This window comes from Plectropomus leopardus, chromosome 8, assembly GCF_008729295.1.
Source record: "Plectropomus leopardus isolate mb chromosome 8, YSFRI_Pleo_2.0, whole genome shotgun sequence".
Taxonomy (NCBI): Eukaryota; Metazoa; Chordata; class Actinopteri; order Perciformes; family Serranidae; genus Plectropomus; species Plectropomus leopardus.
The window spans coordinates 21058607-21082197 of record NC_056470.1 but is presented as its reverse complement, the minus strand read 5'-3'; the positions used below and the strand labels follow the sequence as shown (position 1 = coordinate 21082197).

Here is a 23591-nt window from a genome sequence, read left to right as displayed (position 1 = left end):
ATTTAATGTAATAAGTTTCCTTAAATAATTTATTTATGGCCTTTTGCACATCAAATTTGTGTTTAACTTTTTTGTTTTTATTGTTTTTATTATTGTTATTAGTAACACTTCCATATATTTCCTAAGGGGTAAAGATCTGTTGTTTGTACACCGTGTGATATGTTTCAATGTGTAACTGCATAAATGTAATAAAAATATGTTTACAATAAAATGTTAGAACTGAGGCAAAAATGGGAAAAATGTGCACCACAAGATCCACAGAGCTTCATAATTTCAAATTCTTTCCATTCTGTGTAAATGCTGCTTGAGACTTACTCTTTGCTCTCATGAGCGTTGGTCTGAGGCACCGGCTCAGTCAGCTTCATCTCAAACTCGTTGCAGCGCAGCGCCACCTGCTGGTAGTGGTTGATCAGGGCAAAGAGCGTGTCGAACACCAGGTTGTCAGTCAGGTAGAACTTCGGGCTGCCTGCCTCCTGACGAGAGTGGATACGACAGTGCTGCACCCGCCCTGAACGCCTGGTGCAAAGATAAAACAACAAAAGAAGGTGAGTGATGAAGAATTTTAAAAACTTTCTTACTTCAAAAACAAACATCCGCCATGTTAACCTTGAACACACTGCCCTCTGAGAACTGTTCCCATACATTGTGTGTGAATCACATATATGCTGATTGATTGGCTTCAACTCCACTCACGAGAGCCTTTGCATTAGCAGACAGAAAATGAACGATCACACTTCAGACCATGACAACCACATTCAATCAATGATGGAGAAATTGACACTGATTGATCCGTCAGTGCGTCACTGTTATTTGCACGAAGTAACCCTTCACAACACACATGGAGAGTTTGCCACAAACACATACAGCCATAGATAAAGCTCCATACTAGCAACGATTCCATTATTTTAATTATCATGATAAAGTGTTACTAACATATTATACTGTTGTTAAAGGTCAAATTCGTCACCTTTTATGTGAATGTCCAGTAAGTGTTGATAGTAATAGACGTAATAGCAGTCATCTGAAGCAATAATTTCGTCAGTGTGTGCTATGTTGGCTGAGAAAGCTGAGTTTGCAGCTTCAAAATCTGGGGTTATTTCTGCATCTAATGCCACCATTTGATGTTACAGTGATGTAGTTGGAGGCAAGGGAGAACTATAGGTTGGGTTTCGCCTCCGTGAAGCCAGGGGCCATGCTCTAAGTACTACTTGTATTGTAAACTAGCCTTGTTTCCAAAAGAGCGTCCCGCTGAGAAACTGCATCACAGAGAAGCTGCGGCTGCATTAGTCAAAAGTTTGCGTGCAATGCATCCTGGCACATGCAGGCACTAATTGCATGATCCTGCGAGCAAGCAGGAGAAATCTGCCTTCTTTTGTTGTGTAGTACACACTATCTGATGTATCTCTTTAATCCTTCAAACCTGAGCATAGTGGTTTAACTTGTTTCAAAAATACTGCCTCCTGGGAGAAGGCAACAAGCAACTTAACAAGACAAGACCCCCAAAAATTAGCAAACAATTTATAAAAAAGTTGTGGTAAAATTTCCTGAAAATAAGGGGGAAAATTATAGACAAAAAAAAAGAAATTGACCTTCAAAAAGTGCTGAAAATAAGATTTCTTTAAAATATATTTTGTTTTTTTCTGTAAGATATTTTAAAATAACAGATTATTATAATTCTAAATAGTTTTCTGAAAAGATTTCCCACTTTTTTCGATAATTATCTAATAAACCTTCCCTCTTTCGTTTGTTTGCAGATGCTCTCTGAATGTAAAACCATTTGTATCATACCAGAAAGACAGCGTGTAGTCTCCCACAAAGGTCTCGCTCTCTCGGACCAGGAAGGAGCCATCTGGAGCTCCAGTCTCCAGGCAGTACTCCGACAGTAACCTCTCGGCTATCTGCCTCCCGTCCCGCCCTGCTCCCAACTTCCCATGGAACCATTTCTCTGTCACGTGCTGGTCCATACCGTTGGACACCTGTATGGTAAAGAGGAAGAAGTTTAGTTTGGGACACCAACTTAAAATACACATTGGACCTACGCTGTCATCTTCCATATTACAAGGATTTCCAAAAATCAGCGTAGCCAGTCTGTACATTTCCTTGAAATCAGTCTTGCTGAAACCTCACTTTTTGTCCATATAGCCTATTCATCTATTTATGTGATGCTGCCTCCATGTTGTAAGGGATATAATGCTCAATGTCCAATAGTTTTATTTTATTTTTAGCCACTCATTTTGTTATGCCATGTCTGAACTGTTTTGTTTTGTGCAGTGAAAAATGTAATAAATATATCCTTAAAAAAGACACAGAAACACTTTCCCTCTGGATCTGATCCAGGTACAGGTCTTTGAATAAAAACCAAAACTGCTCCATAGAAAATACTGTATTTCTCAGACTGTGTAAAATTAAGTGTAATGTGTGCATTTGTTCAAAATCTTTGAACTTCAAAGTTCAAAACCAGAACAAGAAAATCCTATCTCTGTCAAAAATCAACAGTAGAGCAGGCCTACTAACCTCTCTGTGCTCCTCTTCATCATCGTTGCCCTGGTTACTGGAGGTCTCCTCTGAGTAGTAGATCTTACTGCTAGTCAGGACAAAGAAATGAGGGTACCACTCCTAGAGGGGAAAGAGAGAGAAGAAGGATGTTAGATGAAATATTTAGAGGATCCATGTGTTGCACTAAAAAATGGCCCAAGTAGGCAAGAAGCTGCCCTCTTACCGAGAGTTTAATCATCTATAAGGCCAAGAAAATAAGTTCATAAAGTCAATGCCTCTTTGAGCATCAAGCCTTAAGTTGATGATGTGTCTTTGCTTTATTAAAGCCAGAATCCAATAACTTAAGAGTAGTTGAAACACACAAAACAGGCTTGGTATGGAAGCTACTTTCAGTGCATCATATTGCAAGCTTAATGTCTGTGCCGATGCAGTACTGAGAATACTTTTACACGCGATCCACATGCTTACATGATTAATGGGGTCTTCCAGGTACAGGATGCCATTTTTGATGGAGTTGCTGATATCGTTCTCCGAGTACGGAGTGGAGGTGGACACCTCCTCATAGGCACTGCCTTCTGCAAGCTTCTTATGCTGCAGCAAATAAAGGATGAAGAGGACAGAAGAAGAAAGACGTGTGATCAGAAAAATGACACCATCAGATATGGCCTGTAAATATCACAAGATATTTTGAAATCTCCCATAAATCTCCAATAAACTACTGCAGATTACTAAACAAACTACTGTTATAACAATGCTAAGTAAAGCAGGTACTGCTACAATAGTATGAATAAAATGTTGTTTTAATATAACTAAGTTAAACTACTGTTACAATAACATTAAATAAAATACTAATAAAGTCAAATAAAGTAATATTATAACAAATTCAAATAAACTACTTTTACATTATAGTTTAAAAAGCCCACTTACAATAAAATTAAATAAACTACTGTTAATCTTAAACATTTTTAATATTGTTTATAATTTTAAATAATGCACTGTTAAAGTAAAGTTAAATAAACCCTGTTAAAATTAAGTTAAATAAAACACTGTAATAATAAAGTGAAATTAAGTACCATTACAATAAACAAACAATGAAAAAGTTTTAAAGTGAATTAAATCAAAGCAAAACCACTAGTGCTTTTATTCTGAAACACACGGCTCATCGTAGGCTGAAGTGTTGATGTTTTTACTGTGAACTTGAAAAGTTAGCAGTTAAAGTTAATTTGTAACGGCAGCACAGTTCAACATTATGATTTATTCACTGTGTGAAACAAACCAACAATTTAGTCCTGCAGAAATAACTGGCTCTAAAAGATCATATCGTTTCTCTCTGCTCTGGGTGGCTCCTGACCTTGATGAGAATCTTCCTCTTGAGCTGGTTGGGTGAGGGCAGCCCGTCTGCCGCAATATCCACCGCCTTGGTCAGCAGCATGTCTCCAAACACCTTCTTAAAGTAAGTGGCCATATTTCTCTGCTGCACAATACTACAGTGGTCCTCAATGGACAAGATGATGGGATAGCTGTAGGAGGACCACAGATAAGAAGATATGAATTTCACAGGAATTCCCTCTTTATCTGTGTTAAGGTGTCATTTTCTTATCTTAATTTTTCAAACATAACAGCACAGGCAGTGATGAAGTCCCTGCAGCCTGACCACATTGCTTCCTCTCATATTTCTGTTTTAGCCAGTTCTTTATCTTTGTCAGCTCTTATTCTTTCAATCATCTCACAGTCACTGACAGCTGTAAAAAGAAACTGCTCACGGGGACTCACTCAGATGTGACGAAGGCATGCTCTTTGATGGTGGTCAAGACATCGCAAAACTTGATTTTTGTCGTGAGGGTGTGTCCGTGGTAGATGACTGGCATTCCATCTGGACCATCCCAGCAGTCCACTGTAAATGAAAACACTCATTCACCTGCTATGCTACTTAAAAAGAGTGGATGCAGAAGAATTATAAGGAGACCTTTAAACTTGAAGACGTTTACATATTTGTTTACTTTTTTGAGGCAAAGCGACCCTTTAACCCACGATAAGCCAGTCCTATTCACAAAAACCTGCTTGACAAGGTTTTCGTGGAGTGTCATATACAGAGCTGTTATGTAACAACAAGCATGTGTGTGAGTGTGTGGTTAAGGGCGCGGCGGCTGCATTAAAGTAGAACTGTAAGGCAGAAGAAGTTGGGGTAAGACAGTTAATTAGGAGGTTGGATGTCAAGTGGTGATGATTTACTGTACGTGGGTGAAAATGTAGCGTGTGCAAGAGTGTTTACCCACGTTCAATGCAGCGGCAGCCCATCCTCAGACAGCGAGCGTACGCCTCCAGGGACGACTCACTGGAAAACTGGTCTCCCGTCAGGTAGCTAAAAATAAGCATGTAACGTCAAAGTACGCACACAAACCACAAAACACACTAACCAGTCTTCCAAAAAAGGACTCACATGCCAGGGACTGCCCCGCACACACTCTCGGTGGTGGTAGCACAAACACACTGATACTGTTCTATCAAAAGGGCTCTCTTTCTTTTGTTGACTTGAGTAAACACTTCTTACTCATTCAGTCGGTCAATTCAAACCTAATCAAAGCAACATGGGAAGTTTTCATTCCGCTGCTCCAATGAGTATTGTTTCACATCTGGTACAGAAGGTTATCATTTCAACTGCCTTTCACACACTTTTCAATGGGAGGAAAAATACATTTTCCTGCAAAATACGCGCCTGGGTCTCATTCTGGAACATGATTGTTAAATAATACACTTTTATCTGATGTATGAAGTGAGTTCAAAAGCCCTCTTTCATTAGAGGTTCCAAGAGAGGACGCCAGTGTTCCCAGGGCCTAATTACTGGTTAAAAACTGGTCTAACTTGACCCAAGCTTGACATTGTGAAATGAATGCGTGAAAGCTTTAGACGCCGTCCTTACGTGTTGTGCGAAGAGGAGATCCAGTAGTGGGACAGGGGGTTGTTCATATTGTCAGGACACACCTGGTCCAGCGAGGACTCCCATATGGTGTTCTCTTTGGAGAACAGGTACGTCAGGTACTATACAGGAGAGAGGAGAGCAGTGAGAAGGAGGCTAAATTCAGATATGTGGATTCTTGGAAATATCCGAGGCACTCAAGTGGGTGATCATTAAAAAGCCTTTATCTTCTCATTGCTTTTTTGTAACAATAAAAGCATGCCTACGTGTTTCAGCCATTAGGCCTTCACCAGGGCAAGAATAAAATGGCAACCTTGTGCTCTTCCATTTATAAGTTAGCATTAATGACATGATAAGGCTGAAAACAAAAGTTGTATCATGATAGGTCTACGCAGTCACATGGCAGACTATCTGTGGATGGAAAAACAGTCACATGGTCAGCTTGAACAGGTGTAGTCCATAATTAGGCAATCAGATCACAGAACACCTCAGGCTAAGTAGAGTGAGCAAACAACAAACATACATACACAACATCCTACAATATCCAAATATATCTGCACACTCAAAAAAAATCCAAAAAATAATATCTATATTTAACTTTCTCAGAAGTCCAAGACTCAAATGACTCAAATATGTGGACTCTGACACGAAGTGACTAAGGGTGTCCAAAATACACGATTTATCAAGTCTGTGGGAGCATCAAGTAAACTTTTTCCCAACTTTCAGAGAGTCTGCTTAGAGTGCAGACTTTACTCTGAAGGTTACCCCTGTTCTTATAATGTAAACATGTGTTTGTGTGCCAGGATCTGACCCAGCCTTGGACCATACAGACCACTGAGTCTGCACCAAACCTTTTATAAATAAATAATTTTGTGCCATATTTACAAGTGATGGAGTGCTCCTAATGACTCATATTCCTGGTGTTTAAAAGGAAATTTAAACTTAGACTGTTCTACTAGTCTAAAAGTAAGACTTGGTAAAACAGTTAAACAGTCCAAATTTTGCACAAATTTATCTATAAGGTTAAACATTCTCCAAAAAATACTGCATATGTTAAAAGAGCATATATTAAAAAAATCTGTAACATTTTTCAATGGCCAAATCGTATTTTTAATGCAGCGGAAATGCCACTTCGCATTATGAACAATGTGCATTAGCTTACAAAACATGACAAATACATAAATAAATGTTAACAAATAACATTTACTGAAAACAGGTGAAGTGATACAATTTTCTTAATGCTGTTCTAGCTGTTATATTATTTGACTTTAACCATTTAGTTGTTATATCCACATAACTGATGATTATTTATCAAAAATCTCACTGCAAATGTTTTCTGGTGGCACCAAAGTCAACTCTACAATACTGCTGATATTGAAGTATTTGGTCAAAAGAGGTCAACAACAATAATTTTATCTCTTGGAATATCTTTATTCTTAGTATGACTAATGTATGACTGCTAAATAACACAATATAGCCTATGGCAAAAAAAGACAGCACCAACTCCTGCAGGCTGGCTCTCACCAACTTCCTCTTCTCTTTAGTCAATCATAGCTTTATGGTGACCACAAAAAGCATCCCCTCGCTTTCTGCAGAACTCTCATGCGGCACCGCAGTCAATAACCTTTCCTTTCTGTGTGGGAGGAGGTGCTTTAGACCAAGATCATGACTATCCATGGTCTGAGCATCTCCCACCTACGCCAACAACACGGATGGGGACATCAGAAAACAGCAACCCCCCCCCCAAATTTCATTTTTTTTCCATTAGCGAAAAAGAGACCCAGAGAAGAGCGTAAAGAGAGTTGAGAAAAAAGGGGGAAGTGGGAGCGGCGGTGAGTGTGTTTGTACCTCGTCTTGGTGGAAATAAGGTTGCTCCACTTCCCTCAGGGGGTCTTTCAGGTAGCTGAACATAAACTCTTGAACTTTGTTGTTGTCTGTGGCCCACATTTCCTGGATTCACATACAAACACAGATGTACTGGAGCATGCAAATGAAACAAATCTGGACTGAACTAGATGTCAAACAGCGCGGCAGAAATATTACCTTTTGAGACTCGAGGAGGAAGCCCTTGAAGTCGTCGAGGGAGATCCTCTGTTCTGGTCTGTCAATGAACCTGGCAGAGAAAGTAATGGTTCAGCAAACACACACGCGATGCAGCAGGAGATTCACTGTGCATGTGTTTAGTTTTGACCTACCTCTGTATAAATGGGATCTCCATCTGAAAGAATAGGCAAAAAAGGAACATTTCAGTTAATTAGTGAAAGTGGAGTCCTTTCAGAGTATATAGTGCTAGTCAGGCAGGGGGCTGGGTGGTTAGTTGTGGTGGGTACTGAGGTCATCCATTTAATCCAACCCCAGCCAGCCTGCCTGCCTCCTCATCCGTGTGAGTGTGTCCTAATGGCCTCCACCACAGGGGTTTGGTGGGTTTTTAACTGGTCCGTATTGATCTCACAGCCATTTGAGAACAGACAGATGGGGGAGGAAGGGTGCCTTGGCAGGGCATCAGATGGGGGATGAAAGTGCCGGGACAGAACTATCTGTGGACGCATGAAATTATTGCACTTACGTTTTTCTGAGCATCAAACATGAGGCTGCGATAGAGCTGCGCAAACTGGCTGAAGGACACGTCTCCATTCCTCAACTCGGAGTCCTATAAAACAAGTGGAGAGATGAGTGGGAAGGCGAAAAGAAAAGTTAAGGCCGGGTTGTACCAATAAGGAATAATTTAATCTAAGATTTGCTCTAATCACCGTTTAGTAAAACTAGGTTTATAATGAGTAAATCCAGATTTAAAATTAAGCAGAGCTCGGCTGCTCGCTAGAAATTAATCTCAGTTAATCTAAAGCTACGGTTACTTGTTTAAACAGAATTTAAACTGAGTTTAAATAATAAACAAACAAATATTTGAATGAAGAAATAAATACATAATCAGCGTGCTGTTGGCACCTAGTAAGTATAAGAGAGGTGGAGGGGGTGTTTTAACGGCTGCTTTTGCGTAACAATAAATGTTACATTGATGTAACATTAATGGAACAATGTTGCCTAATTATAGAAGTTAGAAAAACAGGCAACAATGTTTCTGTCTGTCATTGCCGTGTTTGACAGCTGGCCCAGTCTTCCTGTTCAGATCCAAAACAGTTTCCTTAGTAAGGAGAGAAAATTCATCATCACCATAAAGGTCAAGTTGGTTGAGTCTGTCTCAGCTTTTTTCAATCTTATTTTGCTCAGTCCATCTCAAAAAGGCAGCCATTGTAAAAGTTAAACCTCCTCAACTCAAGTTTTAAAGTTAACACTGGATCGCAGTTTGAATTGGAATTTAACGTTTTGGTTCAACAGAATTTAATTTAATCTAGGTTTAAAGTAAAAACTAAAGAAAGGTTTAAATGCAATCTTTATTCATTTTAAAGGTAGTTTTAAAGTTTGGTGCAACCAAATTTAAACTTAAATTGTGATTTAATCAGGTTTAAAAGTTAATCCTTGTTAGCTCAATCCAGCCTAAAACTCATAAATCTTTCTAAAGACATCATTTCGAAAGGGAAGTGGGCAGGGAGATGGAGTGGAAAAGGGGTTCTGTGATAAGTAGGAGGAGGTTACCGGAAGTTTCTCTCGGAGGAACCTCATGTTGGGCACCCTGTAGTTGACCTGGCTCAGCATGCTCTTCAGATCCTTACAGGATATCCTAAACACATTACACAAATCAACTTGCTGAGAAATCCAACACAAACATGAATACGCACATACAAAAAGACGTCTAATAACTTGCACGCGCAGATCCTGTTGTGGTGCAGTAATTTAGTTTCAAAATCTGCAGTTAAAACTCGCATGCCCCGTGTGCTCTGCCGAGTCTTTTTTGGCTTTGTTTTTTAACAACACAGCCTGGAATTTTTTGGCCAGAGGAGACAATACCCCTACAGCGTAACAAAGGCTTGCTCTTTCGCCAGGGATGTAACAGACAAACATCACTGTACATCTCCTCCATCCTCTGCAGTCTGTTTCCTGCTGCAGGAAGAGGTGCTGGTGTGCGGCTGAGAGGTTAGTTCCTTCACTGCACCTCAACAAAGCTCTCTCACAGACACCTACCAGCCTGGTGTAGCTAGTCTACTTGCTCGACATGTCACACTGGGGAGAGGGCACACAACCGGTGCATCAGACAATTGAGTTATATCTAATTGCACCTATTTCCTGTCAGGCTGATCTGATTAACTCTTGAGGTTTAAATCTTTTAACTGAGCTGACGTACCTGTCTTCTCTGTTGCGATCAACAGCGTAGAACTGCTTTCGTAACCATCTAAAAAAAAGAAAGAATGAAGGGATTTTCTGCATGTAACACACGAAAAAAAAGACATGAAATTATCATATGATGTCTGTCCATAATTACATCAGCTTCAGCTTTGGATGTGAGTGGAGTGACATGTTTACCTCTCTATCTGGAGCGGTGTCGGAGACTTCAGTGTGTCGGCAACAAGCCAGTTTAACCCCTTCACCCACATGGTCATCTCCTCATCAGACGTTGCTGTGGAAAAATCAACACATTACTGACTCTTGACAGATTTTCTTTTGTGTTTATTCCCATTAAAGGTTTTTTTTCCCTCTCTAAGAATATGGTCTAAGGACATGGTGTTGTATAGGGCTGTAACTACCAATTGTTTTCTTTATCAATTATTTTCCCTGATTTCTCATTAAAAAGCAAGCTTATACATTCACACGCACACAACCTCACAAATGTCACTTGTAAAACGACGCCTCTCTACGAAAACCGGATCACGGGATACAAAAGGGAACCTGGTATAAGACCAATGTACTAATAGTCAAAACTGAAGATGGACAATTTATATTTCTATAATGATAATTATGACGTAATATATGACTTTTTTGACATGATATTTCGCATTTAAAAAAAGACTGAAATGATTAATGGATTAATTGTTATTCCACAAATTCACTAATCAACTAAACCTCACCGCTCTAGTGTTGCATGCTGTGCAGCTTCTAAAACCCTTTAAGGGAAAGTTGTGATATTGGATTATACAAATAAAATTAACTTGACTTGATAGAAATAATAATACTTTTTTATGATGATGGCATTGAAGCTTGAACACTCAACCAAAACCTTTCTGTGCTGTAATACAGGATGTATTTACTCATAAAGACGAGTCCCACCAATACAAAAAGCAACAGTTAATAAGTACAAAGGGGTTGGAAAATAAACAGTTGCACTAAGGGCAAACTGAAGGATGTTTGTAGTTAATGACCACATTATCAGAGGTATTTATGTTAGGGACAGGATGGTGAAATACAAATGTAAGCATGTAAAGGTATGCGAGTGTATGTTGGTGTCTGTTCGTACCTGCTAGGCTGAGGGATTTAAGGCGAAACTCCGTGCCATACAGGATGACAAAGCAGTGAGCCTGGTCCAGCCTCGCTGCCGAGTCCTCCACATAGCGCTCAAAGTCCCGTGACTTTTGTCCAGGACGGATCTCCTTGATCTCTCGAATGTCAACTGGATGGGCAGACACACAACAGTTAGCAAAACACAGAACCACCATTTTCTTGTAGATATGATGTCTTCAGTAGAAGTGGGCCACATGGTTGAAGTAAAAATCATGTAACAGGAATCATTTTCTGACAACTCTGAGTGTCACAATATGCAAAATCCCATTAAAATAATTCAAATGATGTTCAACACACTAATAATAACACTTTATTATAAAATTCTTCATTGTTTAAAAGCATAACCTTCAATAACCAATTTGTTAATTCACAATTTGCATTAAAATACTAATCTGAATGACGGATTATTGGGGAAAAACACAATATAATCATATCTTCACAAAAAAAAAAACCAAAACATTTAAAGTCCATATATAATACCAGAGTTCCTACACATTCTCCACTTCAAAAGTTCCATATTTACTTATACATATTTGACATCTAAGTAGAAACAGCTAGAAGTTTTTTAAGTAAATAAAAGGGGAAGTCAACTACTTGCAGCTACCTATACTAGTTTTATTATACCATAAAATTTTTAATAAACAATACAATATTATCATTCCACTCATATTCTTTAGTTTCTTCATAAATAAGAACTGAAAATGATAAATGATAAATTGTTTCATTTTCATTTTGTCTACATGACTCATAACTGTTAGGACAAGCTTGATATTTGGTTAACTACAATGCAATGTATATATGCAATTCAAAGACACTGCCACATTTTAATTCAAACTAATTTGGTTGCTGATGTTCAGGTTTGGTTTAGTTATAAGGCACTCGGGGCAGAGCTGTGACGTACAGGCAGCTCTATGTAGGAATGTAAATTCTGTATGCACGCCATACTTCTGACTTTGCTTTTGACGACATCAAGCTCCGTCTTGCCCACAACTCTCTCCCTCAGTGGTTAACATTTTGGCTGTGCTGGCTGCCTGCTTCAAATGCCATGAAAAACACTGTGTACGATCATTTTTTTCTTTTAAATGCTGAATTTTAGAGTTTAGAAAACAGTATGAAAGCAATATTTGACTTACTCTCTTGTCTTTTTCCATACCTATTCAGACCTAGAAATTATTAAAAAAATTAAATTCCATACTTTTCTATGTAGAGTCAAGAACGCTCTATCACAAACCTTTCAGCATAAAGACCAACACACAGTACGTATGAGTATTTCAAGCCCCCCAACCACATAAAACAGCACAGCTGAGGCCACGACCTCAACCACATATAGGGACGTTGCTTTAAGTGAAGATCTACAGTGGGCAGATATTGTTAGAGATGGATTTTAAATGATGTTAATGAAGTTACTGACCATAACCACCATAACCTCTGTTTGAATTTCACTACTGAAATCAAACAAAACCACCAATTACTAATTTAAAAACAGGAGACCATCACCAAGTCGCACAGACTAGCTTGTGGTGGGACTGCTCGTGTCTGTATAAAAGAGATCGTAAACACATCGCAAACATATTGTGTTTGGGGAACTGTGTGACTGAGAGTGCTTTTGATGGTTTTTAATATTTTACAATACAGAGGACATTAAACAGCCAATATAAGAGTGGCATGCAGGGTTTCACACACATTTTCAGAGAAAAAAAAATCCAAAACATTTTCATGCCCATGGAAACCCTGAATATACACTAAACAACCCTGTCTGCTGAGCTCAAATCTAGTCTTTATACAGTACTGTTTCTTTTAACTGCCCTACAATGGACTGATATAAAAAATAAAATTAAAACATTGCATAGGCTTTTGCACAAACTGCTTCATCTTTTATCTTTGGGAAAAATGCAGCTGAAAAAAGAGCTGGTGCAGTTCTGTCTTGACTCCATTAATAGGCACTCAGAAACTTTACGAGAGTGTGGGCTGTAAAGTAGCTCAACGGGTTCCTATCAGCGTTGTATTAGTAGCAGTTAAAGACCTACAGCAGGGACTCTCCTGCTTAACAAACACACATACACACACACACACACTTCTTTAAGCTCCTGCTCCTCTTCCTGCCCCCGAACCACACATCCTGTGCTTTTGTCGCCTACACGCCACATCTGTGCTTGCGTAAAGGTGAGAAACGTGCAAGTTCTTTGCTCAAGCATTAAAAAGAAACAAAAAAGTATGTCCTCTCATGCAGGTTATCACCTCTAATCATACGTCATATTTCAGTTGACTTCACCCACCCGGCGGGCCAAGAGGCTTCTGCTGAGAGCAATGCGGATTTGACAGGCTGATCCATTCAGACATTTGAGTCAAAATATTTGGAGCCTGCTTTAGACAGATGCAGGAAATAAAGAGATAGCCAGAGGTGTAACCTTACCAAAGGAGATGAGAGGAGGTATCCTGCAACACACTCCCACACTTCCTCCAGAGCTCCGTCCTGCCTTCCATACTATTTCTACCGCTCCTCACCAGGACAGAGTTTCTACCTATGATACTTTTTTGGATACCTTACTTTGTGGAGGTTCTCTACAAAACAGCTTTTCATTAAGAAACAAAAGAATTTATTCTTCTTCCGTTCTATTAGTTGGAAAATGCTCATTTATGTCTGTCATCATAGAAAAACTTCAACATTTGTCAGTTCCACTTTGTGAGGATTTGCTGCTTTTCTGTATTTTATTGTACTGTAAATGACATATCACGGTTCATGTTTTTTTCACTTGCCCAAGAAATCTACTTGCCAAAAGTCCATTTTCACTTGCCCCAATAAAAATAATTTCATTCATTAGCAATTATCAAAATTCACAAAGACCGAAGGCCATTTACCATGTTTAATCTTTATTTTGGAATCCTCTGATGCCACCCAGCTAAACTCCTGTTTCCAAATTAACTCAAACGCACACTTGTGCTTCAACTCATAAACTTTGGCTTTACCCTGTGCCATTGTGCAAGTGCCTGATTGGCGCTGCACATGTGCAACTCTCAAAAAGAGATGAGAAGGAAGCGAGCTGCAGAAAAAAACTACGCATTTAATTCTTTTTGCCACCTGCCTACAAGCCTGGAGTGACCCTGTTGTCCCTTTGGGGCTTTAGACTATAGGTCTACTTGAAGATGCCTGCCACCCTGTGCTGTGATGGGCATGCTCAACATTTTCTGACTATAGATCAGATTCTGTTGACTAAACAATTAATTGATAACAGAGCAATCAAAGTTTAATAGATAATGAAAACAACTTTTTGTTGCAGTCAAATTTCAAACCAAATAGTAACAATCTGACCAAAGAATAAATTAAGATTACAAATGTGACTGGGTATGTGATGCCTACTTCTTGAAATGTTATACAGTTTATGCTACAAACAGAAAAGAAACCTTTGATCAATACCCAGCCTTAAAACTCACTTAGTTCAGTCTAATAACCCTCACACGTGCTCACTTATTTAAATGCATCACGGCAAAGCTTATTTGTTTTGTGTTGCAGAGGAAGGAAAACTGCAGAATGTTGAGAAATAATCAAATTGAATTCAGTGACATGAGTTACATCTAGAACTGCAACAATATGTTGATTAATTGATAGAGAGAAAAAAAACAACTATTATGATAACTGATTAAAAGTAGGAAAAAAAATCAAACATTCAATTCGAACATTCACTGGTTAAAGCATCTCAAATGTGATGATTTGATTGAATATTCTGGGGGTTGAGACTGTTGGTCGGACAAAACAAGCAATGTGAATACATCACCTGTGAGAAAATGTAGCAAGCACCTCACACTTTTTTCCCGACAATTTGGAGATAAAACAATTAAATTAGAGATTAAAAGTCAACAGTGAAATAATCATCAGTGCAGCCATAATAAAATTAGATGCATGACCATGGAGTAAATAAAAATGTATGCTCAACATTTCCTAAAACAAAACTGTAGTAGTTGGAGTAGTTCATTTTGCAATGTTTTAATTTTCGAATGTCTTTGCAGTCCAGAGCATGACAGTGTGTGCACTTGCAAATCAGCTGATCCATATCAGCTCCTTTGATATCATGTCGGATAAAGTTAAGCAGAGGACTGACAAGTAACTGTCATGCAGCTGCACAGACCCTGTTCCCCTTTCCAACACGCTGTAAATGGAGCAAATTATCAATGGAGTTTTTTTCCAGTGACATTCTGATCTTTACAACAGCGTTTTCATACAGACATAAACAATATCAAAATCTGATTCTGATCTGCAATCATGTTGCTGCCTGCTGGCTAATGTCCCGCTGATTTGTTGATATATTTCTCATGAATAAACTGGGCTGACAGCCAAGTGTGTAACTGCAAGACAAGTAGCAGTGTGTCAACTAGAAATGACATCAGATGTTTAGGGCAAGAAACGGTGTGTGTGTCTTTTGCGGGAGGTATGGAAACAAAACAGGTCAGAGAGAAGAAGTGATACACGTATGCTGGTAATTCCATCTGCATACAGATTACAGAAAAGACAGCAAAAACTACATCAAGACTTCCTCATTATTTACAAGGTTCATTTCTAAAGAAATTTCCAGGATATATAGCTAATGAAATTTTAAATTTAAACAATGGGTGATGCTTGCACAGCTGCAGTCCATATTTATCAATTCTTTAAATTTATCAATGACTTGGTTTGAGTATGTTTTTAAGGAAGAAAAAGGCGAAATTCTCTGTTTCCAGCTTCTTACATGCGAATGCTTTCTGATTTCTTTACTCCTCTATGACCGTAAACTGAATATCTTTGGGTTGTGAACAAAACAAGACATTTAAAGGCGTCAATTTGGGCTTTAAGAAAACACTGACTGATAATTTTCACCATTTTCCTGACATTTTATACAACCTCAATTCCAAAAAAGCTGGGACGCTTTGTAAAACTTGCATAAAAACATAGTGCAATGATTTGCAAATAATTTTCGATATGCAGTGGAGGATATAAGTATTCAACATGTCAAGTTTTTGTTCATTAAACATATTTCCAATGTAGCTGTTCACAAAAAAAATGAAATTTAAACTAGACATTGGTATTAACTCAAGAAAATGAAACTGATTAAGGAATCATAACATTTCAATCCATAAACATCATGTGCTATAAAGTAGAATGACACAGGTATTGAAGATGTGGTAAATTTTCGGAGAAGCCTTTTTTTGCAAAGCCAGCTTCAAGACGCGTCCTGTATGAAAAAACAAATGTCTCGCAATTCCTCTATACACTTGATCCCTGGGATCAATGTGGCATTCAAATAAAAGCTCCCATTTAGGAGTACTTTCATCATAGATTAATCGGCCAACTTTAGTCTCGATTATTGATGTAATCCATGAGACAGTGGGGTAAATATTTTCGTGACAACAGCTTCAAATATCTTTTTTTGTCCGATGAACGGTCCACAGCCTAAAAACAGAGCCATCGATCAACACATCAATTAATTAACTAATCGTCTGGATCAAGTAATAACAGTGAAGCAGTAAATCGTATGAACTTTCAACGGTTAGTCAGGATATGCAGTCAGACTGTCCCGATGTGACATTAACAGATCTGTTCTGCAGCACTGTGAGAAAACCGCTATTTTAATGGTAACTAAATGTCTGAGTTAGTCTTGCAGGGGAAGCTCAGTGTGACACGACTGACAGAGCACCAAGTGTGACTTGAAAATGTGGACTGAGCTCCGATTCACTGGTTATCAGGGAAGTATTGTGGAGACATGAACACAGACCCACATTCAGACTCGTGTGAATCATTAGTTATCATGGACACGTGTATCTGTTCAACTGAAGCCTGTTAAGGTGCTCAAAGAAAATTACGTATGCTTTTCGCATAACTCGATGAAGACATGTACAAGTACACAACAACAGCTACTCCTGTTTTTTCAATCGTATCAGTTGAATCTGATACGATCTACGAAAACATAATTTCATCTAAGACACGCTGAGAGAAAATGAAGAACGAATGAAGAGCTGTGTTTTGCCAACAGCTACAGAAAATAATGTCACCATTATCTCATATTTCTTGTAAGCCTTGCCCATGGCAGATTACTGTAACAATTTCACTACACACACACAAACAATTCCATGACTTTTCCAAATTTTCAAAAACTTTTTTCTAATACCACGAGTTTTCCGGACCAGAAAAATGTGATTGTGAAATCCATGTCTTTTACAGGTTTTCCATGACTGTGGAAACCTCATAACCTAAAGTTATCATTTATTTAATGCAATAAGCGACGTTTCAAGCAAGACGGCTCTTCATCAGACAAGATTAACACTGACATTGACAATCTGCCTTGGAAACGTGAACTATTCTGGATATATACTTTAGGTTCTCTAGCACCTCAGGGCCTCAATGAGGAGATGGATTTTCACCCTTTCTTGTAATCTGTTTCTTAGTACCTTCTGTGTATGTACTGTATAATCTGATAACTCTATTATCATAATGTGCGGTCTGTTATATTATCATCTCTGACTTTTTTTCTCATATTAAACTATGACAGGACTAAGAGAGGCACCTCTTCAGTTTAATGTAGCCTCGTAGGAAATGACAGCCTCAGAGCCCGATGGTGTTTACGGGAACTATACCGAATCTCTTCCTCTTTTTAAATATGTTCCATGTTTTTCTACTCTTGGTTATTTTTTTCTAGAACACTATGGGGTTTGCAGGACATTGATTGAATGTTCAAATGTATATTTTTTCATTAGATAATGAATGAACTAAGAACAATACAGATATTTATAAACATATTTACACACATATTTTTTGTGTGATTATGTATTTATTTATTGGTTTGTATTTACTGGCATGAGTCTTGTTCATGTGATTGGTCACATGACTTTTCGCATATGTATTTAAGATGGTGTAAAGTGTAAATCTAGAGAGTGGTCTTGCTCGAAGCGTCACTTTGGTGACTAAAATGAGGAAAGCAAACAAAAGACCAAAGTCAAGGGGGCATGAGAACAAAACAAATGTGTTATTTGAGGTAAGAATATGTTTTACCCATTGTGCTCTTTAGCAGAAACAGTTTGTAATAGTTTGTGCTTGTATTCCCTGGCACACAATAAATATAATTTGTTCTTTCAGCACCGGGTTGTGCTGACTGTGTGCTTCCTGACTAACTAGCATCACTAATCGATCCTGTCTTCTGCTTGCCATTTTTGAATGATGAATACAGACTACTAGCACTTGCTGCTATGGAGAGTTACACAGTTGCTGAACATACATGCTAGTTGGCCGTAGCGGTGTGTGCAAGTGAATCTTTTTGACACAGGTGACATGAGGAAATGCAACTGCCAGCCTTTGTCGCCACAAGTTCGTTGATGTCAGTTTGGTGTGTGTAGACCTTGAGTCAAACTAATTCATAAAAACCCTACAACTGGCCCATTCAGTAAAGTTTGTGTCAAAGCTCATCGGTTAAAACGATAAAGTAGCAAACTGATGTGTCACAGTCTGACATGATTTTTGATTCATGATCATTTTGTTATCAGTAACAGAAAACAGAAGTTGAAAAGATGACTTGTATGATACTCTGGGGAGTGTAGTTTACGTTCAGTTTCGCAACAGTCTCTCCAGCATCAAAACAAACTATCCACTACTTTAGTCACAAATTTGGAATCTGTAACTTCAGTGCAATACTTTTAACAAATATTGATATTTAATAGCCTTTTTGATACTGTGGGGGGAAACTGACATTGGGGCATAGAATTACGTTTTTTTTATTAAAAGATAAATACAACAAGACTTTAACATGCCACTCGCAACTTTTCTTTTCTTGGTTAGTAGCAGAGGACAGTGGAAAAACTGCAGTAAATAACAATAAGAGAGAAGGAGAAATTGAAGCTGGTACTGGTGTTCAGATACTGCAGAAAATGAGCACTGAAACCGTTTCAAATAGCAGACAACAGATTATTGTCCTGGCCGATTATCGGGGCTGATATTTGGCATTTTGCCAATTATATGCATTGGCGTTTTGATTTAATAATCGTGATATGTAATGTTGGCTGACAATAATATAGAGCCTCTTATAGCTAATTACAATACATAAGCAATCGTCCATAAATTCATTTTCTGGTTCAGCAGCCAGATGACTAGAAAAAAAGAGAAGGCTATGATGTAATTTCTTGCATTAAAATCAATTAAAAAGAGCTCCATCTTTACCAGCTGCAACATTAAGTGATAACACATTAATGCACAAGTAGTTAAAAACCAGTAGTACAATATATTATCTTGATATGCACCTTTACGTTTGTTGCATTAATTACAATTTGTTTGTCATAGTATTGTAACACTGTAAAACCTCAGGTAGCTATTTTTATTTACATATTTTTTAATTTAAATCTTCACTTAAAAATAAAAAGTTGCTGGGAACTTGTGATATATTATGTTGAACGTTTTTATTAAACATTTAGTTTTGTGTTGGAGTTTGTTATATAACAAATTATACATTTTGACAGAAAGATTTTAATTTTCGTTGTAAATGCATATCGTTTCCCGAATATTGCTCATCCCCCTCATTAACTACAAATAATCAGTACTGGTATCAGCCCTAAAAAAACCAATATCGGTCAACCCCTAGTTTCAAATGCTCAAAATCAGTATGTATCAATAGACTGGTATTTTTGACAACACTACTATACACTCACGTGCAGCCTAATGTAGAATTTGGGCAAACTTTTTTGCTTTAAAAGACTGTGTATGGGCCTCTAGCTCAGTTGCAGCCCCTTGGCTGTGTGTCATTCCCCCTCTCTCCCCCACATTACCTGTCATTCTACAGCTGTCCTATCAATAAAGGGAAAAATCCCCCCAAAAATAATCTTCAAAAAAAAAAAAGACTGTGTGTGTCAGGTATTCAAAGCTCTATGTTGTTTTTTAACATGCCCTGCCTACACTTCGAACCAGTATGTTACCGCTATTTCTTCTGCAAGACCACATCCTGCTTTGTCAAGACAGACATAAATCTTATTGCATCACATTATAAAACATATGTGAAAAGATAAGCCAACTTCATGTGCAAGAATCCTTATAGAAAAGACCACACAAAAAAAAGAAATCAATCTGGGAGAGAAAACGTGCAAAATACACTTCGATCGACTGAGAAAAAAAAGGTTTGCTTCTCAGCATTTTATATTTAGCAACAAACTAGAGTGCTGTCTCACAGTTAATGGACATCATTCACTCTCTGCCACTGATAAGGGGTAAATACAGCAGGCCAAAATGTTCCCAAATGCTCACACACTTCCAGTAAAACCCCTCATATTCTATTTCTGTACATTAATGAGCCCCCTAGTCCAATTTCACCTCTCCAGGAGTATCAAGTGGCAGCTATGAGCTCATGTGTGAGCAGAGGAGATGATATTGTTGTGTTAAAAAAAAAAAAAGTAAGCCTACCATCTTTTTTGCTGCATCCGGAGCAGAGTGCAGCTGTGCACAAGGCATCCTGCTACCCGAGAGACAGACGACTTAACGACTCACTGAAGGCCTGCGTGTCCTCAGTTAGACATGCTGTTTTGTTGAAGATTAACCTGACTGTCAGCTTCCTGTTAAATTGTAGTATATTCACATTAATGCAACAAAAAAAATTCCAGGAAGGGCACTTTTTTCTAGTTGTTGAATCCTGTATTTGTAAATGAGATGTGATTTATCTACAGCCGCATTAATATCCACCAAGACTCGCACCTGTTCTGTCAAACAATAATGCTACAAAATAAATAAAACAGATAATTGGGCTTTAAGGTAACTTGAGTCTCTCAATTACAAAACAGCAAACACACGAACAAACCAAATTTTGTACATTTTAGTGAGACAGAACAGAAACTTTCAGGCACTAATCAGAGCTGAAATAAAAGGGGTAATATTGATATTGAGAGACAGACTTTCTTTTGAGTGATATTGTTATGGAGCTTACATATTGTCTTTCTCTGAGAGTCTCTTTCTTTAAAATGAACAACTGACCTTCACTTTAATTTCCACATTACTGATCTTTGCTTTTCCAGATATTTTTGCATGTAAATGTCTTCTGATCTCCTATATTTATGCACTTACTCATTGATATTTTGATAGTAGTTTTGCAAAGCCCTATAAATTACATTTTTTAAGACTTAAAAGGATTTAGGGAAGTGACTTCTTTGATAACAACTGACGTCATTCACTAGCAGTTCACAATTCCATCACGCCATTAGCGCTCGCCAAGTCTTTGGTGAGCCATTTGAGCACCACACTTTGAAGTTTTCATATTTCTATATGTATGTAAACCAACCAGTTCTGGCATGGATGGCCTCACATTTACAGCCAGCCACTCAGGAGCTTTACTGCCTGTTTGTGCGTATGTTTGTGTTTGTGTCTGCACGCTACTCACTCTCTCCTTCTATTTTATCCGTGCCCCGAGTCCAGATAATAGTCCTGGTCTCCAGCTTGACTTGAAATGTTCGTCTCTCTGGCCGCTGGGACTTCTTAGAATAAAACAGTGTCAGTACTGTCCCCAGCTCCAGGTCTCGGTACAGGTTGTTCATCTCCGTGTCATTGTCCATCCACGGAACGGGTCCGTTGGAAAAGAAGCCCGAGGTCCCAGCCATGTTCACTTCCCCTGTTTGTTGTCCGTTTCCTCTCAGAACAATCTGCTCAGTCCAGGCCTAGACAGGGATACCTACAGCGGGAGAAGAGGAGGGGGGAACCCATGAAACAACAATTCACAGAGGACTTGTAGTGTGGCGGTGCTGTACACACATTATACAGCAGTGAAGAGTTGATGCTTAAAATAATACTGGAAACATTACCATACATACGCATTACATGCTGTAAATAGTGTTAAAGAGAAACCTGATTTTTTTTATCATCCAAATGATCTTTCTCATCTTTGTGTTTAAATGTTTTTTCTCTCTTCAAATTTAGTGTATTTTGGCACATACTCCTATCGATATTTCGACACATTTGTGAACTTGAGTGCTTCCCAAAACCCTGAAATATGCCCATTTATGAAATAACATTAAACTACAATCCTTAAAGTGTTCAAGCATATTATAGATCAATTCCCAACAAAGAGAAATACGGTAATAATAATTTGCACACATTTGTGAATCCCGCCAGTGATAAAATACTGTCATCAATGAAAAACCTAAAAAAATAACTATGTAAAAAGTAAAATGTGCATACTTTACATGAACATGCAGGGTTTTCCTTTTTTTTTAATCACAATTATGGACTGATATTTTGCGCATGGTGGTACATTTGACAAATTTGTCACAAAATCTTCAGAGCAAGTACATAATGTGGTAGTCAAACAGCATATACATAATATATAAAGTGGCAATGCTATTAAATTAATTTCTTGGTGTACAAAGTATAACATTTCATTACATGTATGGTGGAATTGATTTTTCTGTGTGTAAAGTTACTCTCAGTATTGAGTAACACTGAACTCTGATAAATCTCAACAGGCAAAGTATTATGATTTATCATTTGCAGTGGTGTAAATTAATGACAACTGCAACCTTAAAGATTATGTCATTGTAGGAGAAAACGTGTTGATTAAGCTAATCACGCCAGATAACTTTCTCTCCTGTTTGATTTTACCTTTGATCAAGCAGCGGGGAGGTTTAATCTGATTTTCACCACTACAAACAGGCCTGTAACCTGCTGCAGTCAGTCCCACAGGGAAACAAAGTTTCCTTTGGATACAAGAACATTTTTGGGAATACAACTGGTGACTTATGGCAGCAGAGTGGGATAACAAGAAACGTCTGGCTATTTTCACAGCGTGGAAACCGGGCCGGTGCTAGCATTTCACTGGGCCAAAAGAATAAGCAAGGCTGATTTCGGCACTGGATAAAAGCCCAGGTAGCAGTAGCTCCTCTGACTCTTTCTCGCTTGTCTTTTCGCCTTGCCGTGCGCAGAAAAATCAACAGGAAAACAACACGTCGCAGGGGCTGCTGTGCTGTACCTACCGCCGCAATCTCGGCCCGACCGCACATCTCCAACGGCTGCTCCTCTCCTCTCGCGCTCCCGTCGTTTGTCTCCTTCTCCTTTTCCCCCCTCACCCCGTTTTTCCGTGATTAAATCATCGCTGGGCCCTGGAAAAGCGCTGCGGTCCCGACGACAACAATCCCTGTTTCCTCTTCTGCCCTCCGGCCGTCCATAGAGAGAGACAAGCAGACGGTGAGAACCGTGGTAAGACTACGCAAGTTTGTCTGCTCTCAGCTCCAGCAGGCGCAGGCCCTTCCCCCCCAGCGACCACCAGCCGGAGCCAGAAACCAAGCTTCCGCCCAGGCTTTTCACAATAATAGTCGTGTCAAGGAACCTCTGGAGGAGAGGCAGTGGTGCTTGGGTGCTACTGACAGGAGGTCAGGGGCCTGTTGCAGCAGCCCTACACATGTTTATGGGATTTTAGGACATTTCTCGGGTTTTAGGACATTTCTAGGATTTAAGCATATTTTTAGGATCTTTCTAGGATTTTGGGGATTAAAGGACATTTCTGAGATTTTAGGACATTTCTAGGAAAAAGTAATGTAAACCCATCCAGATGTACACAATAAAAAAGCGAGCGCTGATTTGTCAGATTACATTACATTACATTAGATTATGGGATTTTTTGCACTGTCATTTATGAATAGCGCGTATACATTACGCAGCTCCTAGCACAGATGATTCATTTCTTTTTTTCTTTTTTTTTTTGCATCTTCTTTATTTGCTTTATCTTATATTGCAATCTTCTACTTTAATTCAGCTCTGCCTTGCCTCTGTAACTGCTTTCTACCTCAAAGTTGAATTATTGTT

General features: G+C 38.6%; 1 protein-coding gene across 2 annotated transcripts in view; it reads right to left on the bottom strand.

Moving 5' to 3' along the window:
- plcg1 (phospholipase C, gamma 1) overlaps positions 1-23026 on the bottom strand; it is a 41467-nt gene extending 18441 nt beyond the window's left edge. For both annotated transcript variants that reach the window (XM_042491370.1, XM_042491369.1), the window contains exons 1-18: positions 22763-23026; positions 21178-21465; positions 10761-10913; positions 9833-9926; positions 9654-9701; positions 9008-9092; positions 7980-8063; positions 7609-7631; positions 7457-7526; positions 7262-7363; positions 5417-5535; positions 4773-4858; positions 4270-4390; positions 3848-4016; positions 2965-3087; positions 2515-2616; positions 1789-1976; positions 316-516 (exon numbers count right to left, since the gene is read on the bottom strand). In XM_042491370.1, coding sequence (XP_042347304.1) covers positions 316-516; positions 1789-1976; positions 2515-2616; positions 2965-3087; positions 3848-4016; positions 4270-4390; positions 4773-4858; positions 5417-5535; positions 7262-7363; positions 7457-7526; positions 7609-7631; positions 7980-8063; positions 9008-9092; positions 9654-9701; positions 9833-9926; positions 10761-10913; positions 21178-21394 — 1985 coding nt within the window. In that variant the 5' untranslated portion in view covers positions 21395-21465; positions 22763-23026. The remainder of the gene's footprint in view (positions 1-315; positions 517-1788; positions 1977-2514; positions 2617-2964; positions 3088-3847; positions 4017-4269; positions 4391-4772; positions 4859-5416; positions 5536-7261; positions 7364-7456; positions 7527-7608; positions 7632-7979; positions 8064-9007; positions 9093-9653; positions 9702-9832; positions 9927-10760; positions 10914-21177; positions 21466-22762) is intronic.
- Positions 23027-23591: the final 565 nt, after the last annotated feature.